General features: G+C 41.0%; 1 protein-coding gene across 2 annotated transcripts in view; it reads right to left on the reverse strand.

Moving 5' to 3' along the window:
- Positions 1 to 480: 480 nt before the first annotated feature.
- HACE1 (HECT domain and ankyrin repeat containing E3 ubiquitin protein ligase 1) overlaps positions 481 to 23,006 on the reverse strand; it is a 173,052-nt gene continuing 150,526 nt past the window's right edge. For both annotated transcript variants that reach the window (XM_066248051.1, XM_066248050.1), the window contains 2 exons: positions 2,727 to 2,840; positions 481 to 1,858 (listed from right to left, as the gene is read on the reverse strand). In XM_066248051.1, coding sequence (XP_066104148.1) covers positions 1,756 to 1,858; positions 2,727 to 2,840 — 217 coding nt within the window. In that variant the 3' untranslated portion in view covers positions 481 to 1,755. The remainder of the gene's footprint in view (positions 1,859 to 2,726; positions 2,841 to 23,006) is intronic.

Genomic DNA, 23,006 nt, shown 5'->3' on the forward strand with positions numbered 1-23,006 from the left:
CTTATTATAAATAAAACATATGACTTTATTTTAGAGCTAATAGCTTTTAAAGAACTTCTAGTTTTTAATGTAATCTGTTGAGATTTTTTAAAATTTTAACTAAATTTATTGGGGTGACATAGGTTAGTAAATTTATATAGGTTTTAAGTGTACAATTCTATAATACACCAACTGCATATTTTATTGTGTGTTCATCACTACAAGTCAAGTCTCCTCCCATCACCATTTATCCCTCCCTTTATCCTCTCCTACTTTACCCCATCCCCCTTCTTCTCTGGTAATAAACATACTGTTGTCTGTGTCTATCAGGTTTTTAAAAAATTAACCCCTAATGAACAAAATAAATGAACAAACAAAATAGAAAGTCTCATAGATAGAAACAGACCAACAGTTGTCAGAGGGGCTGGGTGAAAAAGGTGAAGGGATTAAGGAGATATTTTCTTAATATAAAAAACCTCCACAATGACAAGGAACCAAAAAGCATGTATTCAAGAATCTTTATAACTTAGCAAAGCTTTCAATATATATGTCCATCTACATATATACATAATATATATTAGTACTGACATATACATTGTCTATATTTGTCAGTGACAAATATATCACTTGTTCATATAAGAAAATAAGCATGAATATACATATCCATACATATGCCATTGGGTTATCTACTTTTAGTTTCCAGTTGCAAGGTTCTAAACATTACAAATTCCTCCATTAGCATTTCTAAGCATATACATGTTCCTACTTCCCCTTAAAAGGTATACTGAAACTACTCAAGTGTTTCTTTATGCTAAAAATACTTGTGTTTCTTTTCAAAATAAAAGCTGATTAGATCACCATAACATTAAAAAAAAATGAAAGCTTGGTATTAAGCATATTTCACTGGAACTCAACACTTTACCATAAAAAAATTTTTAAGAAAAAATTACATGTTTAAATTGTAATCTGCACATCATATTATTTCTTTAAATGTGTCTTCAGAACTCAAAAAATAAAGTTAAAAATATGGTAAAATATATTTTAGTTTTACCTAAAATATAAAGTAAGGCATAAGAAAAACTTTGAGATCATAATATATATGGAAAACTGACTACTGGAAATGCAAATAATTCATACAATATAGTATAAGCTTTAATATATACATCAGTCCTTACATCATATATTAAAATATTAAAAAGCTAAAAAACATCATTGCAATATAGATTCAATATGGGGAAATACATATTTGTGGTTTTATACACAATCTCAATCCATTCTATACAAGTTTCCCAAAATATAAGTGGCACTTTACATGCAATAGAACATACCAGGTTGAATGTCCTAATATATACATATATATATATTTAATATACAGGACAATAAAAGAGAAAACATACTTGAGATTTTTTAATTTTAACTAAATTTATTATACACAAGCTGACAGTTACATAGCACAAGTGGAATGTAGAATAAAATTTTGCCTTAACACAATCTTGCATAAGATTAAAAAAATATCAATAAGGAGAGTTTCTACTACTTTCAATTAGCATTTAAAAAAATGAATGCTACTGTAATTTTAATTTTCTAATTCTATCAAAACTGAGAAAACATAAAAGGGAAAAGGGGTCGGGGGAGACAACCTGATCCTTTATGAATTTTAAACATCAGCACTGCCTATGGGCTGCGTATATAGGCTGCTTTTCTGTTGACAGTTTCCTAAATTACTTCTGCCACTCTAAATTGTGCATCAGTAGTCAGATGAGTTCCCAGACTTCATTATGCCATTGTGTAACCATAGCTGCCACAATGTAGTGCCACAAGAAGTCTGTCTTTGAGTATTTCTTTACTTGGGTATTCAGGTAACTTGAGCATGTTGATGCTTTAAAAAAAAAATATACCATCATTAAATAGGAAATCTATGAAATTTCTGATTGTTTTGTCTAACAGTAAAAACACTATGTAAATTAACATAAAACCACCATCTCTAATTTGCATTCAAATTGGAAAACCCTGAGAGGAGTATTTAAAAAGAGAAAACAAAAACAAAAACACTGCTGCACTGCAGTTTTCTTTAGCATGCAAATGCAGTGGAAGAAAATATAGTAAGTTCCTTGAGCCAAAAATAAATTAGCAAGAGCAATTCATTTTGAAATGATGGCGAAACTCAGTGATACTATGACAATTTAACTTTAGTGATAAACTCTATTCAATTTAATTTTATGTAGTTTCCTCAAACATAGTCCCTTTCAAAAAAGGGAGAAGCAAGAAACTATGTAGCTATTTATCAGTAAATCCGAAATGCTGGCAGAAATCATTGTTGAGGTGAAAAGCGAGGAGGCAGAGAGACAGACTCCCGCATGTGCCCCAACCAGGATCCACCTGGCAAGTCCCCTACCAGGCGATGCTCTGCCCATCTGGTACCATTGCTCCGTTGCTTGGCAACCAAGCTATTTTAGCACCTGAGGCAAGGCCATGGAGCCATCCTCAGCGCCCAGGGCCAACTTGCTCCAACTGAGCCATGGCTGCGGGAGGAGAAGAAAGACATAAAGAGAGAGAAGAGAAAGGGAGAGAACAGATAGTCATATCTCCTGTGTGCCCTGACTGGGAATTGAACCTGGGACATCCACATGCCAGGCCGATGCTATACCACTAAACCAACTAGCTGGCCAGTGCTTAATATAGACTTTTGATCATTCAAAATTAGTCAAACAATTCAAAATGCATTTAAGTTGAAAAAATTAACATACCATGTGCTTGAAGTCGGTAGAAGATTTGGAATATATGGCACAGCAGCAATTGTAAAATTCTGCAATCCACTTCCACCCATGATATTAGCAAATCCACCATGTGGGACCCTGGAACTAACAGTTGATATCTTAATAAGTTGTAATCACAAAAGGAAAATGTTTGTTACCGATATATTGCAAATTCTAAATTAGGACAAGAATATATACAACTTTAGGTTACTGACAAAATAACATTTTTTAATCTGCAACACTCCAATTAGCCAGCTTCCATGGAGATACTCTTCCTCATTTCTATAAGCTATACTGTGCTTTCAATTGGCCACAGCCAATTAGCCTTTGTAAATATATTATGACTAAACAAACTGATCCTAGAATAAAATTTTTTTTTAAAATAAGATGCTATAGTGCTTTTTGGATAAGTTAAAATAATGATAAACATTCAATGTATAGGTATTAAATATTAAATGCATATTCAAAAGCAGTAGACTGTATAATACTAAAAACATCTTCTAACATGAATCTAGTACAAAATATTATTCAGTTCATTTTAAAACTGTTGAAACTTGAATTATCAAAAAAATCTTGAAAAAGAACAAGGTCAGAGGGCTCACAGTTTCTGATTTCAAAACTTAAACTACAAAGCTAGAGTATCAAAACAGTGTGGCAACGGCATAATGACAGACATGTAGACCAAACAATGGAAGAGAACAGAACCCAAAAATAACCCCCAGTCACATATATGGCCAAATGATTTTCTTTAACGACTTTGCTAAGAATATTTAATGGGGGAAAGTCAGTCTTTTCAACAAATTGTGGTGGGAAACCTGGATATCCACCACAAAAACATGAAGTTAGACCTCTATCTAATACCATTTACAAAAATTAACTCAAAATGAATCAAAGACCTAAACTTGAGAGATAAAACTACAAAATTCTTGGAAGAAAACGAAAAGTTTCATGATACTGACTTTGGCAATTAATTCTTGGATATGACACCAAAAGCACAGGAGACAAATATACTACTCACAAAAATTAGGGGATATTTTATACCTTCATATTCATTTTTTAAATATCCCCTCATTTTTGTGAGCAGTATAGATAAACTGAACTTTATCCAAATTAAAAACTTATATGTCAAAGGATATCAGGGACAGAGAGATCAAGTAACACACAAAATGGGTGAAAATATTTACAAATTTTAAGTCATAAGGAATTGATATCCAAAAAATATACATAACTCCAATTCAACAACAGCAACAAAAACAATTAAAAATAGGGAAAGAATTTGAATTAACATTTCTCCAAAGAAGATACACAAATGGCCTATAAGCATATGAAAAGATGCTTAATCAAATCATCTGTCATTAGGTAAATGCAAATCAAAACCAAAATAAGATAAACATTTCTATAGACATTAGAATGACTTTTTTTCTTTTTAAGATTTTATTCATTCATTTTAGAGAGGAGAGAGAGAAAGAAGGAGAGGAGGAGCAGGAAGCATCAACTCTCATATGTGCCTTGAGAAAAGCCAGGGATTTGGACCTCAGTGTTCCAGATCTATGCTTTATCCACTGCACCACCACAGGTCAGACCTAGAATGAGTTTTAAAAAAACAAACAAAATAACTCTTACCACAAAAATAAGAGAGAGAGAAGGAAGGAAGAAAGGAAGGAAGGAAAGAAGGGAGGGATGGAGGTAGGGAAAGAAAGAAAAGCCAGAAAGAGAGAGAGGAAAGAGAGAAAAGAAGAAAAGAAAGAAAGAGGAAGGAAGGAAGGAAGGAAGGAAGGAAGGAAGGAAGGAAGGAAGGAAGGAAGGAAGGAAGGAAGGAAGGAAGGAAGGAAAGAAGGAAGGAAGGAAGGAAGGAAGAGAGGGAGGGAGGGAGGAAGGGAGGAAGGAAGGAAGGAAGGAAGGAAGGAAGGAAGGAAGGAAGGAAGGAAGGAAGGAAGGGAAAGGACAGAAAGGAAAGACAAAAAGAAAGAAGATAAAATGAATTCAAAGGACATGGAGAAACTGGAACCCTTATGCTCTATTGGTGGGAATGTAAAATGGTGCAGCCACTCTAGAAAAAAATCTGGCAGTTATTAAAAAGAAATGAAATAGACCCTGGCCGACTGGCTCAACAGTAGAGTGTCAGCCTGGCATGTGGAAGTCCCAAGTTAGATTCCTGACAAGGGTACACAGGAGAAGCGCCCATTTGCTTCTCCACCTATTCCCCTCTCCTTTCTCTCTCTTCCCCTTCAGCAGCCAAGGCTCCATTGGAGCAAAGTGGGCCTGGGCACTGAGGATGGCTCCATGGCCTCCGCCTCAGGTGCTAGAATGGCTCTGATTGCAGTGGAGCAATGCCCCAGAGGGCCCGAGAATCACCCCCAGGTGAAAATGCCAGGTGGATCCCAGTAGGGCACATGTGGGAGTCTGTCTGTCTACCTGCTCCCCGCTTCTAACTTTGGAAAAATACAACAAATAGAACAAAAAAGGAAACGAAACAGAGACTTACAGTATATATCTAAAAGAACTGAAAGCGGAGAATCAGAGATATTTGAACACCCATGTACAGAACAGCATTCCTCACAATAGCCTAAAGGTAAAACAACCCAGTGACCATCCATCTATGAATAAAGAGATAAACAAAATGTGATATGCACATGTTGGGCAAAAAAGTTGTGTTTAGGTTTGCTCGCTGTGGGGGGCTGTCGGTGCTTGCCCTCAGGGCGGCAGATTACAAATTGCAGATTGCTTGCCTCCATGGGGAGGGGTGATTGTTTGCTATTATTTGCCAGAAAAGGGGTATTTCCACCTAGTCTGTTTTGCTTGTGGGGGTCTGGGAGTCCTGGAGAGAGTCTGGTGGGGGCCTATGAGTCTGGGAGAGTCTGGAGAGAGAAAGGGAAGCAGTCTTCACTATTTGCTTGTCCAATATTATAAGAGTCTAAAAAACGTAATGGTTCACCATCCTCTGACTCCACAGGTCTTTTACTGTCTGCCTAAATCTAAAGAGAACCTGCATGACGACGGCCATGGTCACTAGCCTTACAGCAGACAATGAAATATTATTTAGCCTTAAAAAGGAAGGAAATTCTGACATATGCTACAATACACATGAACCTTGAGGACAAATGGTAAGTGAAATAAGCCAGTCACAAAAAGACAATGTATGGTTCCACTTATATGAGGTACCTAGAAGAGTCAAACTGATACAGACAGACAGAAGATGGTGGTTGTCAGGGGCTGGGAAAGTGGGAATAAACATTTAGTGTTTAATAGGTACAGTTAAAACAGAGGAAGATAAAAAAGATTAGGAAATGGATGGTGGTGATGGCTGTACAGTGTAAAAGTACTTAATGTCACAGAATTATATACTTAAAAATGGTAAATGTTACGTATTCCTTAGCACACACACTATAAAAGCTGTTCAAAATACACCAAATTTTCTATTTAAAATCATGGATGTGTATATATTCACAAGAAAAATTAGCAACCAACTATCAATGAATATCTAAAAACAGTAGTTTCTTTTCTTAGCTGGGAAGTAATTTGGTTACTATCAAATGCTTTTTTTAAAATTCATTTTATTTTTGTTTATTTATTTCTATTTATTTATTTATTTTTGCATTTTTCTGAAGCTGGAAACAGGGAGAGACAGTCAGACAGACTCCCGCATGCGCCCGACCGGGTTCCACCTGGCATGCCCACCATGGGGCAACGCTCTGCCCACCAGGGGGCGATGCTCTGCCCATCCTGGATGTCGCCATGTTGCGACCAGAGCCACTCTAGCACCTGAGACAAAGGCCACAGAGCCATCCCCAGTGCCCGGGCCATCTTTGCTCCAATGGAGCCTTGACTGCGGGAGAGGAAGAGAGAGACAGAGAGGAAGGCGCGGCGGAGGGGTGGAGAAACAAATGGGCGCTTCTCCTGTGTGCCCTGGCCGGGAATCGAACCCAGGTCCTCTGCACGCTAGGCCGACGCTCTACCGCTGAGCCAACCGGCCAGGGCCTTAAAATTGATTTTAATTTATTCTTTACAGATTCTAGTGTCGCCCTGCATGCATCCCCCCTCTCCTGTAATCCTCTCAACATTTTCTTTGTCCTCCTCCCCATAGCACCCTCCACCTTCCCTTAAGGTTTATCGCATTCTATCATCCCCCTTACCTCTTTCCTCCCTTACTCTGGTCCCTTTGATCCCTCCTCTGTCTCAATTCTGTTCCTCAGTTCACATTGTTCATTTGATTCCTAAAATGAGTGAAGTCATATGATATTTTTCTTTTTCTGCCTGACTTATTTCACTTAATATAATAGTTTCCAGGTCCATCCATGTTGTCGCAAAAGGTAAGATTTCCTTCTTCTTCATGGCCCCACATTATTCCATTGTATATATGAACCATTACTTTTTAATCTACTCATCCACTGACAGACACTTGGGCTGTTTCCAGATCTTTGTTATTGTGAATAATGCTGCAATAAAGAGGGTGCATTTCTCCTTTGGAATTAGGAATATGGCGTTCTTGGGATATATTCCTAAAAGTGAGATGGCTGGGTCAAAAGGCAGTTCGATATTTAATTTTATGAGGAATCTCCATACTGTTCTCCACAGTAGCCGCACCAGTCTGCATTCCCACCAGTAGTGCAAGAGGGTTCCCTTTTCTAAAGATCCTCGCCAGCATTCTTTCTGTGTTTTGTTCATGAGCGCCATTCTGACTGGTGTGAGGTGATATCTCATTGTGGTTTTAATTGGCATTTCTCTAATGATGAGTGATGTTGAGCATTTTTTCATAAGCCAACTGGCATCTATATTATGACATCTATATGTCCTCTTTGGAGAACTGTATATTCATTTCTTTTGCCCATGTTTTGATTGGATTGTTTATCTTCCTGGTGTTGAGTTTTACACCTATCAGAAGTATTGTCGAATATGCTCTCCCATTGTGTAGTTTGTCTTTTTATTCTGTTCTTATTGTCTTTAGCTGTACAAAAGCTTTTCTTTTATTAAATTTTTTATTTTTTTTACAGAGACAGAGAGAGAGTCAGAGAGAGGGATAGACAGAGACGGACAGACAGGAAATGGAGGGATGAGAAGCACCAATCATTAGTTTTTCATTGTGCATTGCGACACCTTAGTTGTTCATTGATTGCTTTCTCATATGTGACTTGACCTCAGGCCTTCAGCAGACTGAGTAACCCCTTGCTTGAGCCAGTGACCTTGGGCCTAAGCTGGTGAGGTTTTACTCAAACCAGATGAGCCCACGCTCAAGCTGGTGACCTCAGGGTCTCGAACCTGGGTCCTCGGCATCCTAGTCCGATGCTCTATCCACTGAGCCACCGTCTGGTCAGGCTGTGCAAAAGCTTTTTAGTTTGATATAGTCCCATTTGTTTATCCTATCTTTTATTTCACTTGCCCATGAAGATAAATCAGTAAATACATTGCTGCTAGAGATGTCGGAGAGCTTACTGCCTATGATTTTTTCTAAGATGCTTATGGTTTCACGACTTACATTTAAGTTTTTTATCTATTTTGAGTTTATTTTTGTGAATGGTGTAAGTTGGTGGTCTAGTTTCATTTTTTTACAGGAAGCTGTTCAATTTTCCCAACACCATTTGCTCTGGTCTTTATCATTTCCTTCCTTCTACTACCTCTGGCCTTTACTTGCTGTTTTTTTTTTCTAGTTCTTTTAGATGCAGGGTTAAGTTGTTTATTTGAGCTTTTTCTAGCTTCTTAAGGTATGCCTGTAATGCTGTGAACTTCCCTCTCAAGACTGCTTTTGCTGTGTCCCACAAATTTTGAATTGTATGCTCATTATCATTTGTTTCTAGGAATTTTTTATTTATTCTTTTATCTCATTGTTAACTCATTTGTTATTTAATAACATGTTTTTTAGTTTCCAAGTGTTTACTTTTCAGTTTTTCTGTTGTGGTTGATTTCTAGTTTCATGCCATTGTGATCAGAGAAAGTACTCAATATGATTTCAATCTTCTTAAATTTGTTGAGACCCCTTTTGTGCTTTAACATGTGGTCTATCCTAGAGAATGTACCATGAGCACTTGAAAAGAATGTATATTCTGCTTTAGGGTGAAAGGTTCTAAAGATATCTATTAAATCCAGTTGATCTAGTGTGTCCTTTAAGTCTTCTGCTTCTTTGTTAATTTTCTTTATTGAGATCTATCTAGTGATGTTAGTGGGGTATTGAAATGCCGTACTATTATAGTATTGCTGTTGATCTTGCCCTTTATGTCCATCAAAGTCTGCTTTATATATTTAGGTGCTCCAATATTATGTGCATAGATATTTAAAATGATTATCTCTTCCTGTTGGATTACTGTTTTCTTGATCATTATGTAGTGACCCTCTTCATCTCTTACTATAGTCTTTGTTTTAAAGTCTATTTTTTCAGATATAAGTATTGCTATCCCAGCTTTTTTTTTCATTTCCATTTGCATAAAATATATTTTTCCAACCTTTTACTTTCAGTCTATGTGCATCTTTTGTTTTCAGGTGTGTCTCTTGTAGACAGCATATGTATGGGTCTTGTTTTCTTATCCACACAGCTACCCTATGCTTTTGATTGTATCATTTAATCCAATTACATTTAAGGTTATTATTGATATGTACTTGTTTATTGCCATTTTGTTCCTTAAAGCTACATTCCTCTTTTACTATAGTTTTTTCCCCTTTTTATCTGTTTACAACAGGCCTCTTAACATTTCTTGCAGCATTGGTTTGGCTGTAATAAATTTCTTGATGTTTTTTGTCTGGGAAGCTTTTTATTTCTCATTCAATTTTAAACGATAGCCTTACTGGATAAAGAAGTCTTGGTTGTAAGCTCTTGTTCTTCATTATTTTGAATATTTCTTGCCATTCCCTTCTTGCCTCAAGTGTTTCTGTTGAGAAGTCAGATGTCATCCTTATGGGGGCTTCTCTTTAGGTAATAGACTGCTTTTCTCTTACAGCTTTTTGTATTCTTTCTTTATCTCTTAGCTTTGGTATTATAATTATGATGTGTCTTGGTATAAATTTCCTTGGGTTTTCTCTTTAATGGAACTCTGTGCTTCTGGAACCTGTGTGACTTTTTCTTGCATCAATTTAGGGAAGTTTTCAGCTATGATTTCTTCAAACAAGGTCTCTATGCCTTGTTCTTACTCTTCTTCAGGAACCTCTATGATGCAGATGTTGTTTCTCTTCATGTTGTCACAGAGGTCTCTTAGAGTTTCCTCAGACTTTTTCAGTCTCTCTTCCTTTTGTTGCTCTGCTTCTGTGCCTTCATTTATCTTGCCCTCTAACTCGCTGATTTGATCCTCAGCTTCATCAATCCTGCTTTTAATTCCTTCCATTGTGGTCTTCATTTCTGATATTGTATTTGTCATTTCTGACTTATATTTTTTTTATTTCAATGTCCTTTTTTATACTTACTAACTCTTTATTTAGGTGCTCATTATGTCCCTCTGTTGTTGTTCTAAGATCTTTGATCATCCTAACAATCATTATTTTAAACTCTGTATCCAGTAATTTGGTTATATCTGATTCATTCATTCAAGTCTTTTCTGGGGATTTCTCTTAATTCATTTGTGTTGCATTTCTCTGCCTTCCTATTTTGTCTATGTATAAGAAGGGTGTGGTCACAGTAGTCCAATGAACGTGGCCTCTGTGTTTCCTAGGTGTGGTCTGTCTGCAGGCTTACCATCCTCTCTGCTGCTGCCTCAGGCTTTTAGGCATGGGCATTGCTGGCGCCAGCCCGCTGCAGCAGTCGCTGTGGTTTCTGCCTCTCCTCCACGGGCATGGCTGTGTTTACATGCCAGAGCTACCACCCCTGACTGGCCTCGGCCTTCACCCTGCACCTACAGGCGGGGCTGTGCTCGTGTCCGGGTCGCAAGTTCGGCTCTGTGGGCAGGATAGCAAGCCCACCCTCAGCTGCGGGCCTCTGCCTATTTCCTGGCTTTCATCTCACCACTGTGGGTAGAGATCCACTCTCATGCCTGGCCACAAGCCCCGGCTCTGCGGGTGTGTCCACACACTCCTGCTCAGCTGCGGGTCTCTTCCAGCTGCCTGGCTTTCGCCTTGCCTCTGTAGGGCAGGATTGCAGGCAGGACTGCTCTTGCTCACCCCACCCACAGCTGGGTTGGACTGCTTTCATATGCCCCTTCTGCCCTCGCTGGGTGGGAATGAACTCACGCCAGACCTCATTTGCGGCCGGCCCGGCTTCTACCCCTGCCAATGGGACTGGTCTTCCGCATCCTGCCACCGCCAGCCCTCCAGCGAGCTCTCAGCAGTGTGGGTGGGGGCAATGCAGCTCAGACCTTAGCACTCAATACTGTATTCCTGATGGCTCCCTCTTTTTAAGAGACTCTGCTCTGAGTGACACAGGAAAGCTTGTTTGGCTTGTGTTCTGCTTTCCTTTGCTGGTATTGCTGGTTCCCCGGGAATATTCACTTTAGATTTGGGGAGTGACTCAGCCCAGGAGTTAGGGTGGGTGTACCTCAAAGTGTTTCTCCCTGTGCCTCCTAGCTTACTCTCTCTTTCTGCTACTCCAGTCCTCTCATCTCTCCTTGTCCCCCAGAGTTCCAGTTAAGTGGTTGTGAAAGAGGTTTTCTGTGTGGTCCCTTTAAGAAGAATCCAGGGTCTGAGAAATCTGTCTCTTTCTCACAAACAGTATCTTGACTTGTTTTGCAGTTAAATACTGTTCATATGCCTCTTCTAGGCTCTGAGGCTACAGGCAGGCTGGGTCTTTGTTCCTGGGGCCCAGGACCCTCCCCTCTCTGCTAAACTCACTTCTCTCCATGCAAGTCCCTCTGGGCAGCTGTTGGCTCCCAGGAGCTGGGCAGCCTTCTCCGCATTTCTGCTTTTCCTACCAGTCTCAGTGTGGCTTCTTCAGTGTTCCTTGGTTAAAGAGCCTTCTTAGTTTAGTCCAAAGTTGGTTTTTCCAGATGATGGCTATTAAAATTAAGTGTAATCCACTTTGGTTCTGGGAGGTGGAAGTTGGTACATCCGCCTACTCCATCACCATCTTGCCGTCCCCCTCAAATGTTTTCTTAATGAAATGCCTGACCTTACTATAGAGATCTAAGTGAATATTAAAAGTATGCCTGAATCTTACTAATAAAATGTTAAGGGCCCTGGCCGGTTGGCTCAGTGGTAGAGTGTCGGCCTGGTGTGCAGAGGTCCCGGGTTCGATTCCCAGCCAGGGCACACAGGAGAAGCACCCATCTGCTTCTCCACCCCTCCTTCTCTCCTTCCTCTCTGTCCCTCTCTTCCCCTCCCGCAGCCGAGGCTCCATTGGAGCAAAGATGGCCCGGGCGCTGGGGATGGCTCCTTGGCCTCTGCCCCAGACGCTACAGTGGCACTGGTCGCAACCGAGCGACGCCCCGGAGGGGCAGAGCATCGCCCCCTGGTGGGCAGAGCATCGCCCCTGGTGGGCATGCCGGGTGGATCCTGGTCAGGTGCATGCGGGAGTCTGTCTGACTGTCTCTCCCCGTTTCCAGCTTCAGAAAAATACAAAAAAAAAAAAGTTAATACACGAACAATTCCTACTTGCACAAAAGAAAATCTAAAGAAGACCTGAATATGTCTGTAAACCAAAAAAAATTAAACATTAGTTTATCTATACATGTTAACCTTTACCTAAAGAAAAGATTAACAAAGGCAACCAAAAATGAAAAGGTATAAAAAAAACAAACTTGTTCTCAGTTTTCTATAGAGGTGGAATTTAAAAACAAGTATATCTCTCTATCAGGACAAGATGAGGAAATGAGCCTTGACATTTATTTTTACACAAATTACAACATAGTATTTCAGTAACAGGAGAATCAATCTAATGTCTTCACGTAACTAACTTTTGAAATGTAAGCTTTAAAAAAAGCAAAGATGCCACAATTTTAATATCTGAATTAAAATTATTCTGTAAAATGAAATTCACAAACAATCCCCAACACTTTCCTCCTCTTCTTGAAACTACAAACAAATATGACTGGGCTCTATACTTGAATAATCAGTGGATCTTATGCTAAGATCATGGGTCATCAAACTGAAGCATGTATGAGAAAAATAGTCTGGCTGAATATTATGACAATTGGGTTATACTGAAATGTAGAAAAGAAAGGCTCTTAGCATAAGTAACTTTTAGCAGAACTTACTTTCTCTAAAACAAAGGGTCTTTTAGCAGAACTTAGTTTTTTTAAATACTCCCTACTCCTGGCTTTGAGGCTATGGCCTTGAACTGATCCTGCAAGGTTGCAGGTGTTGCCTGCAACAGGTGTTTCTCCCTGAATTCTATAGATAAGCATTGTAAATGAGCTTGTTTCACTGGTTTATTTTATTGCTAAGCTCCTCCTTCTCCCCATACCCCAATCAGTGTGTAATTCTGTCTTTAAAAGCTAACTTCAAACTCTGTTCGGAGCTGCATCATATGTCTCCATGCGGTTGCCAGGTTTGAATAAAGACTCCTTTAAATTTGAACTTTGGTGTGAAAAAAGTCTTTCCAGGGGTCGTCAAACTTTTTATAAAAACCGCCGACTTTTGCAGTGCTGGTAGACCTGGTCCCTACCGCCCACTAGTGGGTGTTCCAGCTTTCATGATGGGCCAATCACAGCGCTGTTTGGTTGCACGGTAGGGACCAGGTTGACCAGCACTGCAAAAGTGGGCGGTTTTTATAAAAAGTTTGATGACCCCTGTTTTATACTCTCACTAGTTTTGCTACAACATAATTTGGAGGCCCCAAGTAGATCGTGTCCTCTGGACACATTTGGTTCTGCCACACACAGGGGCAGACAGCCTCCTCAGCCTGACTGCTAGGAATGGAAATCCAACAGGGGAGGAACCACCTGAGACATTCCAGGGCCCTGCTGGCCTTTTTTGTCTGACCAACAGTCAGCCACGGACAATTGGCATGCCCATCCTACCTATTTGGAGTCATCATGAAAGCCTCTGGAGGTTAGCAGAGCAGTTTGCTCAATCTGTGATTTGTTTGTGGCTGTCTGAAACTATTGTGATCGAGGATCAGACGTGATCACATTCACACAATAGGCTCTCCAGGTCCAAGATGCTGGTGGAGAGTAATTTGAAGTTTGTTTTGGCAGAGAAGTTTGTGTGCTCTCGGGAAGACATTTGCAGGGACTGAGTTAAGTCCCACCTCTGGCTTCCCAGGACATGTTTGGATTCGCTCTCATATGTTTACCCTCTGCTTGTTTCATCACTTTCATTTATTTTTACAAACTATCCTAGAGGACCTTTATTTTCAAGGGTCCCTCTCTGATTTTGCTCCTGCCAAGATCTTGTTCTTCGTTTTTGCTTTGTTATTCTGTCTCTACACCGAAAACCCCTGAGTGAATGGTGTGTGAAGGAGGAGCTCTGGTGCCTGCACCTGAGTTTCCAGTTTGTGGTTCCACAATGAAAACTATGGAGTCTGAATGGGCTCCAACCTGTGTTTCTGTGGCAATCCTCAGATGGCTTAGGGCAGTATTGGATATAGTCTGATCCCAGTCAGGACTTTATACTGACCTGCCAATGTCAAGAGGCGCCTAAATTCGCATGAGGTACATGGCTAGGCAGGCATCTGAGTGGCTCCTCACAGGACACCCCCTTTCCTTGTACATCAAACTTTGTCTAAAAGCTCTCTGTCTGGTTTTCTAGGGTATGACCCAATGGAGGATATTTTAGAAAACTGGCACAAATCTCTATTCTTGATCCATTTCATGATCTTGGGAAGCTCATCTGTACTCATATTGTTTGTAACAATGGGGGAAGGGCAAAGTAAGTGTCAAACTCCTCTTGAATGTACGCTTAAGAATTTCAAAATTGGATTTCCTGATGATTATGGTGTAAAATTAAGCAAGGGGAGACTTCAAACTCTTTGTTAACTAGAATGGCCATCCTATGGGGTAAGGTGGCCTAAATAGGGCTCATTAGATCCTAGAGATGTCAGAGCTATATGGAATGTAGTAGCTAAGCTCCAGGGCCCTCTAGACTAGTTCCCATATATAGATCAGTGGAGGATCCTAGTAGAGAATCCCCTGCTTTGGCTGAAATACTATGCAATTAGGAATGGTCATCATGTTTTTCTAGCAACAGCCCCAAAATCAGAAAAGAAGGACCCTATTTTTCAAGCTGTTCAGGAAGATTCACAATTGCCTGCTCCATCAGCTCCACTTGCCTCAGGAAGCCCAGAGCCACTACCAAGACCAACTAGGAGGCAAAAGAAAAAAGAAGCAGAGTCCCTTTTACTCTTAAGAGAAACCCTACCAGCAGAAGGAAGGGAAAGAGAAGAGCCTTATCTTGTTTATGTGCCTATTTCCTCTTGTGACTTATATAATTGGAGGGCTCAGAATCTCCCTTTTGGGGAGAAACCTCAGGCCCTAAAGGACTGTTAGAATCTGTGCTGTATACACATTGTCCCACTTGGGATGACTGCCAGCAGCTTTTAGTCACTTTGTTCACCACGAAGGAGAGAGAGAGAATCAAATCAGAGGCAAGAAAAGCTGTCATGTTAGGGAGATGGCTCTGAGGAGGGCAATCAACACCTTGAGAAGGTGTTCCCTATTGTCCGGTCTAAATGAGACCCCAACACCGCAATTGGATGTGAAGCTTTGAACACTTTTCACCAGTTTCTGTTAGTTGGGATCAGGTGAGCTGCTAAGAAACCCATGAATTTGTCTAAGGTGTCAGAAGTTGTTCAAGGTCCTCAGGAGACTCCCACAGCTTTCTTAGAGAGAATGCAAAAATCTTACAGGGTCTATACACTTCTAGACCCTGAAGTGCCAGAAAATGCTAGGCAGTTAATTTAGCTTTTGTGTCCCAGTCAACTCCAGATATTAGGAGGAAACTACAAAAATTAGAAGGCTTCCGGGTATGGTAATTTCCTAATTGTTAGAAGTAGCCCAGAAAGTTTTTAACAATAGAGACAACCTTGAGGAGAAACAGACTAAAAAGATGACTAAAGTAGTTGTAGCTGTCTTAGAACACCAGAATAAACAAAAAAGGAAGCCTGAGTTAAGCAGAAATCAGTGTGCTTATTGTAAAGAAGGACATTGGAGGAAAGACTGTCCAAAGCTGAAAGTCACAGAAGACCCCAAGAGTCCTTAATCTAAAGGAGGACTGATGGGGCTGAGGCTCCATACCTGTTAGCCCCCAGGAGTCCAAGGTAACATTACAAGTAGGGGGCTACCTGGTTGACCTCCTCATTGACACTGGAGCTTCTCACTCTGTTCTTACTGCCCTCCTCGGACTGCTTTCAGGAGAACAAGTATACAGACAAGGTGCTACCGGGAATTCAATTCTTTGTCCATGGACTTCATGGTGGACTATCAATTTAGGAGACAATAAAATACTGTCACCCATTCCTTTTTGGTCATTCCAGACCGTCCTTATCCTTTACTTGGAAGAGACTAGTTAAGAAAACTGAAGGCTACCATCTCTTTTAGTCATAACTCTGCTGAATTCCATGCTGAGGCTGACAGCCAGATGCTGCTTATAGTCACTTGTCCTTTGTCAGAGTAATATCTATTAAATGTAGATACTAAAGAAGAACAGGAAGTTTCAAATGACTATTTGACAGACCTACAGCATAGATTCCCTTCAGTCTGGGCAGAAACCAACCCACCTGGGCTTGCAAAGCATCAAGCCCCAGTAGTTGATCAGCTTACTGCAAGTGCCGTCCCCATACGGGTGAAACAATACTATATAACAAGAGAAGCTAAAAAGGGAATAATCAACCATATTAAGAGACTATTAGAAGCTGGTATTCTTGTTCTTTGCCAATCCCAATGGAATACCCCTTTATTGCCTGCTCAGAAGCCAAGTACCAAGGACTATCATCCAGTTCAGGATTTAAGGGAAGTTAATAAGTGGGTTGAGATAATACACCCAATTGTGACTAACCCCTACACTTCTTAAGCCTTAGATTGGAAAAATGCTTTCTTCAGTATTCCTCTGGCCCCTGTAAATCAGCCCATCTTTGCCTTTGATTGGAATGACCCAGAGGCAGGCATCTTGGGACAACTAACCTGGACCAGATTACCATAAGGCTTCGAGAATTCATTGACCCTCTTTGATGAGGTACTACACATCAGGACCTGCTCGCCTTCTGCCAGGAACACCTGGAGTATATGCTGCTGTAGTATGCAGATGATTTGCTTCTAGCTGCAGAAATAAAGGTAAGCTGCCGGACAGCCACTTGAGGGTCTTTTACAAACACTGCAAACTCTGGGGTAGTGAGTGTCAGCTTAAAAGACACAACTCTGCACTCCAAGGTGACCTATCTGGGCTACCACATTGAGGCAAGGAAGCGTATTCTCTCCTCCAGTCATACAGAGGCAATTCTTTGGATCCCAAGCTCCACTAGCAAGAGACAAGTCTGAGAATTTCTTGGAGCAGTTGGATACTGCAGGCTGTGGATCCCTAGGTTTGCAGAGATAGCCAAGCCTTTATACTCCTGTACAGCAGGAATCCAAGAGTTAATTTGGACAGATAAGGAACAAGAAGCTTTTGAAATCCTCAAGGGGGCCCTCACTGAGGCCCCTGCCCTGGCTTTGCCAGACATTACCAAGCTTTTCCAGCTCTTTGTTCATGAAAGCAAGAAAATAATGAAAGGGGTTTTGACCCAAATGCTAGGGCCATGGTGCAGGCCTACTGCTTACCTCTCCAAGTGGCTAGTCTCTGTTGCATCTGGTAGCCGTAGCAACCACTGCCATACTAGTGAGAGAGGCAGATAAATTGACTATGGGGCAAGAACTGTTCAGGACAGCCCCACATGCAGTAGAGACTTTGTTTAAAGGAACTCCAGAAAGGTGGATGTCTAATGCTAGGGCCATGCAGTATCAGGCTCTGCTCATAGATCAGCTTCACATTAAGTTTGTCCAGATGCAGGCCTGACAGCAGGCCTGACAGCAAGCCTGATGAAGGCTATCAACCCAGCAAGCCTGATGCCTGACAAGGATCCAAGCATCCCCTTGCATGACTGCTCTGAAGTGCTAGACTCTGTTCAAACTGCAAGACCAGACCTTACTGATGTACCCCTATCAAATGCGGAAGAACAGCTATTCACTGATGGTAGCAGTTTTATCCTAGGTGGGGTTCGACATGCTGGAGTGGCTGTAGTGGACTTCTAAAGAGACCATATGGGCCCAAGCCTTGCCTCATAGGACCTCAGATCAAAAGGCAGAACTTATCGCTTTCACCCAGGCGTTAAGGTAGGACAAAGGAAAGAAAGTCAATATTTACACTGACAGTAAGTATACTTCTGCTACTGACCATGTTCCTGCAGCAATCTATAAGGAGAGCGGATTTCTGACATCTGCTGGTAAAGAGATTAAAAACAAAGAAGAAACTTTAGCCTTACTACAAGCCATTTGGTTACCAGAGACTAGCCCTTCTTCATTGCCCAGGACACCAGAAAGGGGACTCAATAGAGGCAAAAGGAAATCAGGCAGCTGATCAAGCAAAGAAGTAGCCCTAAAACCAGTAGAACCTTTAGAAATTTTAGTGACTTTACCACAATGCTTGTTGCTAGAGACACCTTTTTATAATCAACTAGAGGAAGATTTGGCTAAAAGAATAGGAATGTCTAGAAATAAAGAATGGTGGTTAGCCTGACCTGTGGTGGCGCAGTGGATAAAGCGTTGACCTGGAATGCTGAGGTGGCCGGTTTGAAACCCTGGGCTTGCCTGGTCAAGGCACATACGGGAGTTGATGCTTCCTGTTCTTCCCCCCTTCTCTCTCCCTTTCTCGCTCTCTCTCTAAAAAGTAAATAAAATCTAAAATAAATAAATAAATAAATAAATAAAAGAATTGTGGTTAGAGTTGCCAGACAAAAAATCCTTCTTACTTGAAGCCCTTGGCAGAGAGATTATCCACCAACTACATCAAACTACTCATCTAGGCCAAACTAAGCCAATAGAATTAAGGAAAATTACTATTTGCCAGGCTTAGAATCTACTATAGAAAGCATAGTTTCCATGTATTTAGTCTGTGTTCAAGTAAACGCTAAACAAAATAGAGAAGTCGTAAAGAGAAATAGGGACAGACGAGCTTTCCCAGGTGAACAATGGGAGATAGATTTTACTGAAGTAAAGCCACCAGAACAGGATATAAGTACCCATTAGTTTTAATTGACACCTTTTCAGGATGGGTAGAGTTTTCTGTACTAGAAATGAGACCACAGGAACAGAACTTAAGAAATTGCTGTATGAAATTATTCCCAGAGTAGGCTTGCCCATTAATATTGGGTCTGATAATGGGCCTGTGTTTTTGTCTAAGGTCTCACAGCTAGTAGGAAAGGCACTCAACATTATTGGAAGTTACATTATGCTTACAGGCCTCAGAGTTTGGGACAAGCTGAAAGAATGAACCAAACTCTAAAAGAAGTCATGACTAAATTCATTTTAGAGACAGATGGAAACTGGATCAATCTCCTTCCCTTTGCTATTTTGAAAACATGATGTACCCCCTATAAAGTTGGGTTCACACCTTATGAAATTATATTTGGGAGACCACCACCATTGCTCCCCAAGCTTAGAGCTGAAATGTTAGCAGAATTAAGAAACCAAGAACTCATTAAGTCATTACAGGAGCTGCGGAAACCAGGAGCAGATCTATAAGCAGGTGCGAGAAACTCTCCCTTCGCCCAGCTCTGAGCCTGCTCACCCGTTTCAGCCCAGTGACCACGTCCTCGTCAAGAAGTTCAAGGAAGGACTGACTCTGGCCTGGAAGGGACCCTACTATATCATCCTGACTACTCCAACTGCAATAAAGGTTGACAGCATCCCGTCGTGGATTCATCACTCACGGATCAAAAAGGCCGACTCAGGATGGGCTGTCACAGCTACCAAAAACCCTTTAAAATTAAGATTAATCCATGTCTAATTGTTTTACTTTGCTTTTTGTATATAATTCCCTATAGTATAGGAGGTAACCCCCCATAAGTCACCACAACCATATTAATTTCAGTTAAGAAATGGAATTACAGGAGATACTATCAAAGAATATATTTGGACAGGAGATAATTCCCAAGTCATGCTTGACTTCTGTGATATTTTTCAAAGCAATTTTGAAACAAGGTACAAGGGGAACTCATATAATATCTTAAAAAGAGCATTTGTAGTAGATGGAATAGTAGAAGGGAAAAGGCCCTTTGGATGTGGCTATGTAAACTAGGAAATAGGATTAAGGAGACTTGGAATCTATATTTGCCCTGAATCTGGTAATGCACAGTCAAGGTGTTTAAATGAAGAGTATTTCTGCCCTTACTGGGGTTGTGAAACCATTTCCATTATAGACAATAACAAGAATAGGGATAGTCATGTTCTTCTATCCAGAATAGCCCCCACAGGCAGCTGCCAAAATACTGGCAAATGTAACCCTATAAATACTACCATCATAAACCCTAAAAAATGCTGGATGGGCTGTAGGAAAAATGTGGGGAATACAACTCTATGTGTGGGCTAAGGATCTGGGATCACTTATAACCATCCAAAGGAATACATACACCCCACTTAAGAAACCCATTGATCCCTTAGCAGAATTATTACTGCCAATTCCTGTTGCTCCTCTTGTTATGCAAGCACCCTTTGTTACTCCTTCCACCAGACTTAGAGATTTAGCATTGCCTGAGGTACCTATACCTACTTTAACTCCTAAATCTCCCCTTCTTAGTATTCTTGATGCAGTACATAAAGTTGTAAATAGTACAAACCCTGATTTAGGAGCAGACTCTTGGTTATGTCTAGGATCTAAACTGCCTTATTATGTTGGACTTGGAATCATACATGATATTACTTCTAGTAACCAAGAAAATAAATGTAGTTCGGAATAACCTAGGTTAACTTTAGGAGATATACAAAGACAAGGGATCTGTGGGCAAAGCCAATTCTATCTAATTCATAATTCCCCTTATAAAAATCTATGCAACAAAACACCTGTTATAAATAATCAGACTATGTTAAATACTACACAGCCCCTAGGCCCTGGCCGGTTGGCTCAGCGGTAGAGCGTCGGCCTAGCGTGCGGAGGACCCGGGTTCGATTCCCGGCCAGGGCACATAGGAGAAGTGCCCATTTGCTTCTCCACCCCTCCACCGCGCCTTCCTCTCTGTCTCTCTCTTCCCCTCCCGCAGCCAAGGCTCCATTGGAGCAAAAGATGGCCCGGGCGCTGGGGATGGCTCTGTGGCCTCTGCCCCAGGCGCTAGAGTGGCTCTGGTCGCAATATGGCGACACCCAGGAGGGTCGCAACATGGCGACGCCCAGGATGGGCAGAGCATTGCCCCCTGGTGGGCAGAGCATTGCCCCCTGGTGGGCGTGCCGGGTGGATCCCGGTCGGGCGCATGAGGGAGTCTGTCTGACTGTCTCTCCCTGTTTCCAGCTTCAGAAAAAAAGATGGAAAAAAAAAAAATACTACACAGCCCCCAATAATACTTAGTGGGCCTGCACAGATGAGCTCACTAGGTGTGCCAACAAAAACAGGTTTAGAGAACAGAATAAGCCTCTATTGTGTATTCTAGTATATGTTCCACCTCGTTTATTTGTATGAAGGAAATAAAGGAAGGCTATTAATGCAATTACCTAGCACGTTATCTTGTTGGAAACGAGTCCCAGTTCTTGTCTCCTTACTAGTAGAATTAGGATTAGCAGGAACAGCTGCAATTGGGACTATGGCATTAGTAAAAGGAGAAACTTGTTTCTATGCTAATAATTCTGGTGTAATTAAACAAAGTCTATCTTTAGTTAGGGCAAACAGAGAAAAGAGAAGGAAAGAATTTGAACAATCAGAGAATTGGTTCCAGAGAATGTTTAATTGGTCACCATGGCTAACTACCCTATTGTCTGCTGTAATTGGTCCTCTTACTTTCATTTTATCTTGTCTAATATTAGGACCATGCTTAATCAATTTTATAACAAGGCTTGTTCGAGAAAGGATAAAGTCTATCAAATTAATGGTAATTAGAAGTCAATATACACCTGTATAAAAAGACAGCAACAAAAATGAGTCAATGATTAGATTAAAATTTAATTAAAACCAGTATGGAATGAAATGTAGAAAAGAAAGGCTCTTAGCATATGTAATTTTTAGTAGGACTTACTTTCTCTAAAACAAAGAGTCTTTTAGCAGAACTTACTTTTTTAAAAGACTCCCTACCCTTGGCTTTGAGGCTGGTTTCCCAGGCTACGGCCTTGGGCTAGTTCTGCGAGGTTGCAGGTGTTCCCAGAATGTTTCTCCCTCAATTAACCATTTACAATGATAAGCATTGTAAATAAGCTTGTTTCACTGCTTTGTTTTACTGCTAGGTTTCTCCTCCTCCTCATACCCCAATCAGTGTGAAATTCTGCCTTTAAAAGCTAACTTCAAACTGTGTTCAGGGCCGCATGATTTGAATGACTTAGGTCTCCATGCGGCCACAGGCTTTGAATAAAGATTCCTTTAAAATTTGAACTTTGGTGTGCAGAAAACCTGTATACTCTTGCTGGTTTCACTACAACAATACAATGTAAAATTACCATTAATAAAAAAGATAGACAATTGCCCAATGGTCTCTGCAGGGGATTGATTCCACGACCCCCAGATGGTGCCAAACTCCACTAATGCTCAAGTCCCTTATTTGAATTGATGCAGTATTTGTATTCAACCTACACATATTCTCCCATATACTCAAAATTATCTCTAGATTCCAAGATGGCAATGGAACAGGCATTTGTTCCAACTGCCACATCCTAGGACCAAATTGGATTACAACATAATTTAAGAACTATCATCTTGAAAAACCAACTTTGGACTAAATGAAGAGTAGTCAGTAACCCAGGATCACAGAAGAAGCCACATTGAGACTGGTAGGGAAGTCAGAGAAGTGGAAAGGGCTGCCCCACTCCCAGAAGTGAGTGGTGGCAGAGGGTCTAGCAGGGGTCGTCAAACTTTTTATAAAAACCGTCCACTTTTGCAGTGCCGGTCAACCTGGTCTCTACCGTGCAACCAAACAGCGCCGCGATTGGCCCATCATGAAAGCTGGAATGCCCACTAGTGGGCGGTAGGGACCAGGTCTACCAGCACTGCAAAAGTGGGCAGTTTTTATAAAAAGTTTGACGACCCCTGAAGGGTCGCTCTGAGAAGTGTGGATGCTCAGCACCAGGCCCGGCGCCCCAGCCAAGAGCCCCAGAACCTAGAAAAGGCATCCACATACCATTTTATGGTGAAAAGACTTGGATTTCTGTCTGCGAGAAAGAGATGGAGCTCTCAGAGATGCAGGCTCTGTCTTACAGGGCCAGCACAAAACTTTTTGTTCACAGCTTGTCACCTGAAGCTCTGGCAAAGGGAGAGCTGAGA

This window comes from Saccopteryx bilineata, chromosome 12, assembly GCF_036850765.1.
Source record: "Saccopteryx bilineata isolate mSacBil1 chromosome 12, mSacBil1_pri_phased_curated, whole genome shotgun sequence".
NCBI classification, from domain to species: Eukaryota; Metazoa; Chordata; class Mammalia; order Chiroptera; family Emballonuridae; genus Saccopteryx; species Saccopteryx bilineata.